At 30.7% G+C, this 13203-nt stretch overlaps 1 protein-coding gene across 1 annotated transcript in view; it reads right to left on the reverse strand.

Moving 5' to 3' along the window:
* Positions 1-223: 223 nt before the first annotated feature.
* LOC124159418 (tectonic-1-like) overlaps positions 224-13203 on the reverse strand; it is a 719378-nt gene continuing 706398 nt past the window's right edge. Inside the window, exons 7-9 of the mRNA XM_046535221.1 lie at positions 7270-7413; positions 5470-5592; positions 224-2485 (exon numbers count right to left, since the gene is read on the reverse strand). Of these exons, the coding sequence (XP_046391177.1) occupies positions 2335-2485; positions 5470-5592; positions 7270-7413 (418 nt within the window). The 3' untranslated portion in view covers positions 224-2334. The remainder of the gene's footprint in view (positions 2486-5469; positions 5593-7269; positions 7414-13203) is intronic.

Consider the following 13203-nt stretch of genomic DNA (forward strand, 5'->3'; position numbering starts at 1 on the left):
TAAGAATTCTTAGCCAGGAAAAATGTTATTAGCAGGCACTCATTATTGAGGAAAAATTAGCGAACAACTTATGGGCTTCAATTTGGGACTTGAAAATCAAACTTATAAGATGGGAAAATTTCTTTTTGGGAACTTCTTATCAAGGTTTCACAGTAAATCCTTGTGTTTGAATATTTCTTTAATAAATTGCCTCTCAGGATAGAAGAACTGGATTTTATTCAAATTATGTTCAGTATTTATTGATGCCAACTCCACTTCATGATAGAAAATTTCATCATTGCCGATTTTCATGATCATTTGTTCGTAGCATCAATAATCACTTGAAAATGTTAAATTCAATATTTTATAAAAAACAATTTTTAATTTCAAATGATAAATAAATAGGTAGTATTTACTGCTTTCATAGATAGCAATGCATATTTTGGCTATAGAGTGTTTTCATAGTCACAAGAATTTCTCACAGAATAATAAAAATTTAACCTCTTTCAGTATTAAGCTATGAACATCGTATGTGATAAAACCAACAGAGGGTTGACAAGCTAACTGTGAAAATGCCAACACACACATCAAACCATGGACTTGAATTTCTTGTTTACACACTGTGAGACAAATTTTCTTTTTTTTTGGAAAATTATTCACTATAAATGAAAATACTCATATATTCAATACAAGACACACATTATTAACAACTTATTCAAATTCCACATTCCTGTACAGATGATATGTAAAGACCTTCACTGGCCGCATAAGTTTTATTGGGCAAACATACTCATTCTCTCATTTGTTCAAAGTTACGTATCAAGCTCTTAAATGAAAAAAAGGTGAAGTCGCAAATGAAATACCAAAATATTAAACCATAGGTACTGTAAATAAAATAAAATTATAAATGACCAACTACCACATAAAGTGCTCACAATAAAGTAATATTTTTCTACATTATAGATAGTTTGATGAATAATAACTGCACAACAGCATTAAGTTTTTTTCACAAAATATAAAGTAGCAGACATGTTGAATACAATTCTCTTAATATCTCCACTAAAAAGATAGAAAAACCAAAACATAAAGCTAGTATTAATTAACATTAACTGGGTCCATTAGAGGCTGAGTCAATTTTAAGTGTGCCAATCAAAATTTGTGCCAGGTAAATCATGTGTATAGGATTTTTGGCGAAAGGTATGATTACAAATAAACTTTTTTTGGTGCTAACTACAAATTTTTTATCACTTTCACCGATATTTTGTAAAATTTGTCAAAGATACTTAAAATTATTTCCTACGAATTGAAGTAAAGTGAGCAAACCTTAGCTACAAAACTGAATAATAATAATATTTGGAGAGTGGAGGAATAGTATTCAAACCATCTGAAAGATACCATATCTACATCATGAAATATCAACATCTAAGCTTTTCCATTATTATGCTATAATGTATATAGAAACTTGGTTCATGAAAAAATCAACAGACAAGCTGAGATCAGAAATTCCACAACTGACATCAAACTACAGAAGTGAATTTCTTGATACCACAGCACGAGACAAAGTACCTTCAATTAGATTGTTTTGTCAGTTCAGATGAACTCATAGGTGTAGTTAACACATGACACAAGTTAATAATCACTAGCCAAATTCCGATACATACAAATGAAAGCTTCTGGAATTGAAAAAAAGATACAGGTAACAAAGACATAAATAATGTTTTAAAATACTTCTTTTAAAAATAATTTTAATGACTGTAGGGCTAAATTATGCTAGAAATGTACTCTTGATCCATTTCTTCAATAATTAAAACTGAATGCTACTTTAAGTACCCAATGCTGAACATATCCAAGTTAAGAAATGTAAAATATCATACTCCATATATTTCACGATTCTGGCGAGTTAATTAAACAAAAAAAACAGAACAGGCGATTCTGTTTAGTCAAGACTGAATCAAATGAATGCAATAATGCAGCACTAACACAATTCATCATTTAAAAAGTTCATGGCAGCCCATTAAACTAACTTTTAAATATGTAGTAAGTTTTAACTTAAATACATCTCTGGAAACCTCGGTTTCACATAATTGAATTGGTATTGATTAACTAATTTTGTATTCCTTCCCACCCAGGATATTATGTCCAGTACACCATTAAAAGCAAACTTCCTTGAGATACATAAGGAAACAAAAAGTAAAGTACAAGTCATAAAAATTAATATCATAAGAATGAGGAAGTTTGCAAATTGGATAATTTACAATAACTCAATTTGGATGAAAAAATTACATCTTTACAAGAAAATTAACATTTTATTCCAGATGTCATTCCCATTTCTCAACTTTATATCCCACATTTGGTTCAGATCATTCTGTTACAGCCTCTTGTGGCAAAATGGTAAAGCAGAAATGCTATCAGCAATATTGACGACGTCACAATTGCTAATGATGAGTTACTCAGTTTTGAGACTTCAATAGAGCTGAACCAGGACTTCTTCTTTTCCACCCAAAACCTGAAGAAGAGGAGAAATACTCTTGAATATGTCAATAAAACAGATATTGCAAAGATAATTATTTTTCAGAAATGCCTCATTCACACGGAAGAATACACCTAACTGAAAATGCAGGGGAGAGTGGGCCACAATGACATAAAAATCACTTAATCATTTTTCATATTTCTTTCAAATGATATAATGTATTACTATCTTGTCAGCTGATAAATTTACCGTTTTCTACAATTTATCCTCTGCTTATGATGATGCAATGTACATTTGAATGGCTCTAAAGTTATTTTTTTAAATACATACTTGCAAGCATCTCAATGTGGCCCAATGTCAGGCTATAAAGAGACATGTTAATTAACACAAGAATAATACAATCTGATAGCTATGTAATGTAAATTTTACTTATAAAGGAAGTTTATTTCACAAATAAACCTCTTTTCACATTTAAAATACTAGCAATAAGGTTATAATACTTTAGCTATAAGTTATCAATATATAGTTAACAGAAAACTTATAAAAGGAATGGAGCCTCACTGTATTACCTTTAGGTGAAGGTTTTAGCAAAATCATTACATCAAAAAGTCTAATCAATGAAACATCTAAGATAAGAGGAAAATAAAAATAACATTCATTTATTTCTATTGTATTCTTCATTTCTTTGAAGTCAGTCTTAACCTTACCATGCTTGCAATTACAATTCCAACAAAAAGTGCAACTTGATTATTGGTTATTGGTTTGTCAGGATGGTGTAAAAGTACCTTTAAGAAACCGATCAATTTTAGCAAATTTTCAGGTAGATTTATTAGTTACTTACAACTCCTATAAATTTTGTCGGCACTAAGAATTTTTCAAGTTTAGCAATTTTTTAAATTTTATTTATTAGCTTTTATCTTTAAGTTTTGAATTTCAAATACAGAAAAACTCCATGGGCCTCATTGAGACACCTGAAATCTGTCTCATTGTGTCCCAATGTACAGCCTAATATTGATTTGATCATACAACTTGTTTCAAGAGTGATAAAGTTAATGTAAATACATATCATTGGCTAAGTTCTAACAACACGCATCTCCAAAATAGCAAATTTTCAAGAGAGCAAAAAAACAATCAATATTTTAGACTGAAATCAAAAACCAAAAGTTCATAAAACTGAAAAAGAAGCATTCATTTTCAAACAAAGAGTTGGTTTTTGCTTGTATTTTATTTTTTAAATCCTATTACACTTTGTTTAGATACCTGTCTCAAACTGGCCGAATTTGAGATACGTGTTGTTAGAACTAGGCCATCGATATATTGAAATGTCACATTTGAAATACTCTTAAATGCTCTTTAATCAAATATCCTCCAATATCTTCCTCTTCTATCTAAAATAAAAATGAAAAATCTTACCCAAGTGGTAATTGACAGTAATTGGCACTAATAAAAATAATGAAAGTACATCAATCTGCAATTGAATGATGGCAGCCATATGCAAAGTGGAAGCATGGTTAATAATGAGTTTTATGCTATTCCCAAAGGATAATAACACCTGTCACAAAACTCCATAGCTAAATGTGCTCACTGTCTCAAAGAGGCCCATGTCTCATTGTGACTGACTTTCTCCTATGCATAAGTATACATTCTAATACAATTATTGTATGAGCATGATTTGGAAGACTACTGAAGGCAATCAGGAAGGAAATTTTGCAAATTTACTCAAACTAGCATCATATTAGTCACACTCAATCAAAAGCCAGGAATTTGCTTCAGGGGATGAATGAGTCGTGTGTGGGTTGCCTGTACTGGTAATATGTTTTCAGCTTGCACCCATCACAAAACCTATACATCTCATTAAATAAGCCTTTAATTTTGTTTGCACACTGCTTAAATTGACAATTTATCATTTTATAAATATTCACAAAACTACCTATCTTAGTTATGGCTGTCTTTATAGGTAGGCATGCATGAGAAATCCCCTAAAAATTTTCGAAAATAAACACAACTTTAGAGCTCTGGAGAGAGAGTCTAATATAATGACTCCGACTGCTGAGATATGACTCTGTGGGCTGATTATGACTTTTCTTTAGAATCAAATTTATCCTTGCAGCAAAATTGTGAATAGATATCAGGGTCTCAGATGCAGATTTAAAAAAAATCAGGCAATATGAACACTACTGCAACTGCTAGGGCAAAAAATTTTAAATATAAAAAAAATCAGGAGGATTTTGCAAAGAGACACCTGTGTGGGCAAAGACATAATAGGTACTTACTGCCATTTTGGTAGCAAAAAATAGTGACTTAAGCTTTTGACTAATGCAAACAAATATTTTTTGCTTTTCAAAGGGAATGAATGGCTCTCCAATGTATATGAATCGACAACAAATTATTAGTATATATGCAACTGAAAACTCCCAAAAATGTTCAGTGACTTTTGGTCTCACCACATATCATATTTACCCATAGAAGCTTCGCACCTTTTTTCCAGAAATGCTGGTGAAAAAATGGGGCTGCATGGCTTACACGAATCCTCCAAATTTTAATGTAAACCGCATTCCATTTTCCATAAATTCTAATCGTTTATTTCTCCAGAGTTGTAAGCATTGAAACTAAAAACCAATATTTCAAACATTGTTTAACCTAATTAATCATGCAAATGTAAATTTATTGCTTTAGCAACAAAGCACGAGTTCCTATATTAGAGCGCACCTATAAAGTGTTCGTTTTTTTTCCTCACGAGCCGGCCCAAAAATGGGGGTTTGTGGAATACTCGAGCCACTGAACTATGGATATTTACATGGAGTTCTGAAGGGAATTCAAAACCAAATATATTGACACCAACCAATGATTACGCCACTAGTGACTAAAGTTGGAGTGCGATTTAATGTGCGGGGCCTGGTTTCACAGCGGAAACTGCTCCCAAGTGGAGCCTCCTATAGTAATATAATCTCTATGGCCATGTCAATCACTTGTATTTATACTATGACAGCATTTCATAATGAACCTAAGGTAACACTTACCTCTTCTGACTTCTTTCCTCTGCACTTGGTATTCCAGTGAATGTGACTGAAGACGTGAGAATGATGTCATCAGCAATCGTGGAGTGATTTTCTAATTTCAGGTACATACTGCTACTTTCAAACCTGTAATTAATTTCTTATTTCAACCAAGGGTTGCCTATATGAATACAAATATTAAATAGTCATATTTGTACTTCTGAACTTCAACCACAGACTGTGGAAAAAATGTCTACAACTACTGCACACTATCCAGCTTGAATAACTATTGGGCAGAAAAAGACAATGTAAACTAATATTTCATTGGAATATGACCGGGTGGAAATAGGGCAGAGTTGGATAGGCTGGAAAATTAGCTGTGATTAAACTGAATCAATTGAATCGATTTTGGCTTGCTCCATGTATGTAATTATTAAATATAATTGCTTAGTATTTTTAATTTTATAATTATTAAGCAAGTTAGCTCTGAAAATTTAGATAGTTGGCTATAATTCATAATGCTCAGGAAGGAAAAACCACCCAGAAATTAGTGGAGAAATGAAAAGGCTTCTGACATGGTGAAATGATTGCGAAGGGTAGAAATCTCATTTTGATTTGTAAATTTGTAGTGCAAAGAACAACCAGAATAGGAAAAATAGCCAGGAAGGGTAGTAAACGTAATTAGACTGAAAATATTCAGTGATGTGGAACCAGCAAAACATGGAAATATGGTAAAGAAGGTAGAAAATTGATAGGAAATATTAAAACAGAAATAAATAACTAAAATTTAAAAATTTCAAGTTAAAACACATGGAGAAATGTTAAGAAAATGTTGAAACTCGTATGGTTTAAAAAAAATACTTGGAATAGTGGCTAGAAAGGGAGGGAAAATGATTTTGATAGAAAGTATTCTGGGAGGATAAAACACCCAAAAATGGCAAAATGTTAGGACACAACACTTGGTCAAATACTATTGATATTGGAATTGTAGAAACTGATATTTTTTTAAAATATGCAAGAAGGAAGAAACACAAAAAACTCAAAAACGGTAAGGTTATGGAATTATGGCCAGAAAGGGAAAAAATGATTATGATTAAAAATATTCAGTAAAGCGAAATCACAAATAATTGCATTTGATTTAGATTATCAAGCTTGGGAAGGGTATTTCCTTATTTTTGTATGGTAATATTGAGTGAAATAAAACCACCCAAAATTGGTAAAAATGATACACTAAAAGAGATGGTCAGGTAGGTGGAGAATTTATTTTGATTAAAAAATTTCTACTGGAAATAACCACCATAAACTAAAATAAGGTAAACTCAAACTCATGGGGAAATGTTGAGGAAAGGTATACACTAGTTTGATTAACCCCTTGCGCTGAAATGAGAAGTCTAGCTTGTGATGAACTCCTGGTACTAAATCACACAACAATGAGTGTAGATTGTCATCAGATTTTCATCATTTTAGCTCTATTTCGGGGAGCAACATAAATATTTTGAAAGTTCAACAATGTTAAAATAACTGTAGTGTACGTAACTCATATTTCATGCACAATAACGCATTGGAAGGAATTGAATGATTTTATATGAGTAACAATTCTCTAGAGTGTTCTAGATGCGTTTGCACTCTCTTGGAGAAACCAAAATGCATAGTAGAGTGCATAAAAGCCTATACTTTTTATTATGTTCAATTTCCGGACATATTTTCTATTTTCCTCATTCATGGAACATTTTTCTCATGGAAATAAATGTGAATTCACAGTCATTCATGAGCCAGTTTTACAATATTTCACTAAGGTCTTCTGCTGATTGGTAATTGGCTCACCTGACTGCCACGCCCATCAGGAAATATGAAGCAGGGAAATGCGAGCTTCTCCCCTCAGGTAATATTCCGTCATGCAGTACGTGTATAGACAGGTGAGTGGGCAATCCAACGCAGATGGAAACACTGTTATTTTCTTCGTCCCAGCTGAAAAAAACATATTACAGAGTTGAGTGTTGCATCGAGAAATGAAGCTAAAAACATTGCTCTTCAAAATTTTCACCACCGCGTGAAAACATATGAAATTTGTACTTAAGTAAAATCTAAACAAATGATTTTAAACCAAAATATTCTGTTGTTATGAACACATTATATAATATAGGCTGATCAAACATTCTTCCTATGGAAAAATTTACTAATTTCACTCATAAAAAATTTCACCTCATGTAGGATCGCCACACAAAAACTAAGGATATTTATGCTGCAGCAATGTATTTTTGCAGAGATTATTATTTAAAAAATTTCATTGATGAGCGGTCATAAGTTACTATTCTATATAAGCTACTTATATAGAATAGTAAGAACTACTTATATATAAGAACTTATTCTAATTTTCATTCCACTATCTACTTCAGTAATTATTTAGCTATTACATAGTATTCGCGCTTTCCATGATCGGAAAGTATTTCACCCTTGATGTATATAACTTTGATTGTGAGCGTATGACTGAAAAAAGTTACAAGTTTGAAGCAGGCACTGAAGGCATTTTCGTTACAAATATGTCTTCAGAAGTTTTTTTAACATAAGATCTCATAAAATTACAATAAATCACAAAATTATATTGATGTGCACTTTATAAGTTAAGAAGTTTTTTTCGATCTTCATTCTGTGGAAATCACACATTCCAATAATCTCATGCATAAAATATATTACTACAGATAGAAGCAATGCATGGACACATCGCAAACCACTACTGAATTTAGATCCGTATATTTTGTGATAAGTTGTGTAATATTTTGTGATAGTTAATCACAGTACACATTGTTTATTATAAAGTATTAGAAATCTCATAAGGGATAAAAAATTTTAATATCCTCATGGTTTTAAATTTTCATATCTACTGATATAAGACAATATGATAGTTCATTATTAAAAAAATGCATATTTTTTAAGTTAGGAGTTTTTTGAGACATTTTCCGTGATACATGAAATATAAATATCGAATTAATAAAAAGTTTTCAATTCTCATAAAACCAAAACTCGGATGCATAGATAATTACTACCAAAGTAAGATTTCTTTTATTGACCTTCTCACTTTTACTATGAATTATGTTATTCGTCGGTAGATTTTTTTTACATATGTCCTCCAAAAAAAAATTCAATATCCACACGCTTAAAATTTTCCATGACTAATAGTTCAAATCATGGATAAAAACAAATTTTTAACTAAAGTAAAACTTCTTTAGATCATAATTAATAACACATCTTTATTATTATATATGTATGCGTGATGTACTGACGCTAAGTTTTTTAGCTTTCTCTCATCTAAAAAAAATTGTGATATCCTCACTCCTTTATTATTTCAATTTATATATTGAAAGATTAGATAAACACGAAAGTTATAGCGTAATAAAATGCCATATATTTATGCACAATAACCAATTTTAATATCGACACTGCTTTCGCTCAGACGTTTTTTAATATTCTGCAAAAAGAAAAAAAAAAACTTTTTTAAATCATCACAATTTTTGATTGTCATATCTACTGAAGTAGGGCAGAGTGTAAGTTCATAATGTAAAAACCCAAATTTTATTTGTCAGGAGTTTTTTAAAACACCTTTTTCATGATTTATAAAATAAATATATCTTCTCACGGAAAAGTTTTAAAATCTGATACAACAGAAACACTGATGCATGCAAAATAAAAACCGAAGTAAGATTTCTTTTAATCCTGATGTACTACGAAATTCCACTTTGGATCTTGTTAGTGGTCAGAAGATTTTTTAACGTAGTTCCTGTGAAAAAAATTCAAAATACAGTATATAAATACAATATACAAAATAAAAAAAATAAATTCAAAACAAGGATAAACACGAAAATTCTACTGAAATTAAATGTCTTTTATTTATCATCATCACGAAATTTCACTATCGACAATGTTATCGGTCAGTAGTTTAAATTTTTTTATCCATGTTTTTTCAACATTGCGTCATTAGGGAATAAATATGTGCAATATCCTCACGATTTAAAAAAATTATATCTACTGAAGCAAGACAGAATGAAAGCTCACTATGAAAAAAACGCAAATGTTATACATTTGTAGTTTATGAAACAAAAATTTTTCCGATAAATGAAATATAAATATCGCAAATAGAAATAGGTATAAATATCACAATTAGAAATATAAATATCACAATAGGATATCACAATTTCATGACCGGTCATAAATAAAAGACATTTTATATCTCTAGAAAATTCGTGTTCATCAATGCACAGGATACACAATTCCGTGATTGTATAATTCTCAGAAAACTGAAACATGGATGTACAACAAATTACTACCCTAGTAAGATGTCTCTTTTGCTCATCAACTACGAAATTCCTCTATGGGATCATGGGAGTGTACAGAAGACTTTAAATAGAGTTATGTACTGTGAAAAAAATCAATGTACTCACGCTCAGAATTTTCCAAATCTAATAACTAACATCATGGATAAGAAGAAATTTTCAACTGAAGTAACAATTCTTTGGTTTATAACAAAATTAAAAAGATATTATTGAACGTGTAATGGGTAAGAAGTTTAAAAAAACATTTTTCTCATTAAAAAATAAATTGTGATATCCACACGATTTTAAGTTTTCAATTCATACGTTCAAAGTATGGATAAACACGACATTATACAAATAAACAGATAACAAGTTACATTATTTCATTATTGAAAGTTTTAAAGATACGAAGTTTTTTAATATTTCCCTCATCGAAAAAAATCATCATATCTGCTGAAGTAAGAAACAATCATTAAAAAAAATTAATATTATTAAAAAAAATGAAAATTTTATCCATAAGGAGAGTTTTGAAACAATGTATTCGTGATAAATCCTCTTGCTGAAAAGTTTTAAATTCTCATGTAACCGAAACACGAATGTACAACGAATTACTACCGAAGTAAGATTTTTTATTGCTGATCAACTACGAATTTCCACTTTTGGAATGTAGTGGACAGAAGATTTTTTAACATATGTACTGTGGAAAAAAATTCAATATACGACATAATTAACCATAAATAAAAGAATATTTTATTTCACTAAAAAATTCATGTTTATCGGTGCCTTGACCATTTGAATTGAAAAAATAAAGGCGTGAGGATATGACAATTTCGTGATTGATCATAAATAAAAGATATTTTATTTCTCTAGAAAATTAGTGTTTGTCAGTAGCATTAATCATATTGATTTAAAAAAAAAAGGCGAGAGTATATCACAATGTTTTTTCGGTGAGCGAAAGCTAAATAAACTTCAAACTTATAGCACATTGAATAATAAAGGTGTGTTATATTTTGTGAACTAAAGAAATTTTACATCAGTTCATAAATTTTTTAACCCATGATTTGAATTATTAGAATTGGAAAATTTTAAGCCAGTGGGTATTGAATTTTTTTTCAGAGGACATATGTTTCATAATCTTCTGACCAATAACATCATTCAAAGTGAAATTTCGTTATTAATCAATAATAAAATAATCTTACTTTGGTAATAAATTTGTGTCCATAAATCCTTTCGGTTGCATTAGAATTAAAACTTTTCATTGAGAAGATATTTATATTTTATAAATGACGAGAAATGTGTTTTTAAAAATTCCTAACGTATAACATTTGCATGTTTTTCATAATGGAGTTTCAATCTCTCAAACTTCAGAACATATGCAAAGTTAAAATCGTGAGGATATTAAAATTTTTTATTCCCTTATGGCGGAATGTTGAAATAACTTCTGACCGATAACATGGTCGAAAATGAATTTCATGATTGATCATAAATAAAAGATATTTATTTTATTTTACAAGAAATTTCTTATTTATCCGTGCTTTGGGTGAGGATGAGGAAGGCGTGAGGATGAACAATTTTTTCGATGCGCGAAAACTTAAAAAAATTCATACCTTTAAGACGTTCATTAAAAATAAGGTGTTAGTTATTATGAACCAAAGAAAATTTAATTCAGTTGAAAATTTTTTTAATCCATGTATCGAGTTATATTGAATTTTTTCCCTCAGGCCATATGTTAAAGAATTTTCTGTCCACTACCATGATCCCGTAGTGGAATTTCGTGTTTGATCAGCAATTAAAGAAATCTTACTACGGTAGTAACTTGTAATGCGTGTTTTGTTTGCATGGGTAGAAAAAACTTTTCAGCAAGAAGATATTTTTATTTCATTTATCACGAAAAAAGTGTTTCAAAAACTACTAATGTATACATTTGCGTTTTTTTTCATAGTGAACTTTCATTCTGTCTTACTTTAGTAGATATAAAAATTTAAAATCATGAGGGTATTAAAATTTTTTGTTCCCTTTTGCGGAAAATTGAAAAAACATCTCACTGATAAATTGGTTGAAACTAAAACGTTATTGATAATAAATAAAAGTGTTGTGAATTTAAACTGCCGCCAAGGTGTGATTTTCTCAATGGTTTTATTTGTTCCTCTTTTGATTTCAGAGAATGGCTTTTTTTTTGACCTTCTGGTTCTGTGCTTGAGTAATGGCTGTTGTGTCAATAAACGTGTTGTTACGCATAATGCGAATCCAAGATTATCTCTCTCATTATGGCATTATATGAAACATCCCAACAGGTTATGGGCCCAGAACGTTTCGAAATGCCTGGATAAATTGAAACGTAGAGAGATACGGTTAGAAATAGTAATATTTTTTGTCTCGTGGTAAAGTTTTTTTTAATCGGTGCGAATGTTTCAGTTTAACTATGTCGGCGACTAATAGTTCGCGTTTAGCCACTTTGGTGGAGAAACTGAAATAAAAGGACGAATATATGAACCGGAAGTTAAGTATGCAGCTCATTTTAATCAGAGAGAAGCTGTCACTTACGCCACGACTCCCCTAACTACGGATGCTGACGCAACGGTGAAGGAAAAGGACACTAATGCTTGGTCCTTAATTTGCCTTCATGTGGATAAATACCTCTATCCATACGTGCAAAATACCACAACGGCAAATGAAACTTGGAAGTCGCCGGAAGATCTGTTCGAGGGAAAGACAACGACGCGGTGGATGAATTTATGGGATGCTTTGCTAGATGCAAGGTTAACGAAGTATAACGGTAACGTTCAGGAGTACATTACCTCCATCATGGAGCTAACAAATAAGTTAGCAAGTATGGGGAAACTTGCAGATGACGGCTTGGTTACACTAATAATGCTCAGGGGTTTACGAAAAGTGTGTTTGCCATACCGTATGGAGATTGAGGCGACAACGTTTCGTTTGGGGATTGAGGCGACACCAAAAATTTTTAATAGAAATTTCATTTCTATGTGTGAATTCGTATCTTATTCATCTCCGCAATAATACTGTGTTCTGTAATAAAAATTTAATTTGTATGTGTGATTTCGTATTTTTATCATTTCCACACGGAAACTGTGCTCTCTAATGAAAATGAAATTTCTGTGTGTCAATTCGTGTTTTTATCATCTCCGCACTAACAATGTTTTCTGCATAAAAAAATAAATTTCTATGTGTGGATTTGTAATTTTATTATCTCCGCAAGAGAACTGAGTTCTGTAATAAAAATTCAGTTTCTAAGTGCGAGTCCATATTTTTATCACCTCTGCAGTAAAAATGTGTTCCGTAAAAAAAAATCGATTTTCTGTGTAAATTCTAGTTTCTATAATCTTCGCACTAAAACTATTATTTGATATAAAAATTCAATTCATGTGTGAATTTGTAAATTTCTCATATACGATATAAAACTGTTCAATGCTAAAAATTAAATTTCTAT

This window comes from Ischnura elegans, chromosome 5, assembly GCF_921293095.1.
Source record: "Ischnura elegans chromosome 5, ioIscEleg1.1, whole genome shotgun sequence".
Classification (NCBI taxonomy): Eukaryota; Metazoa; Arthropoda; class Insecta; order Odonata; family Coenagrionidae; genus Ischnura; species Ischnura elegans.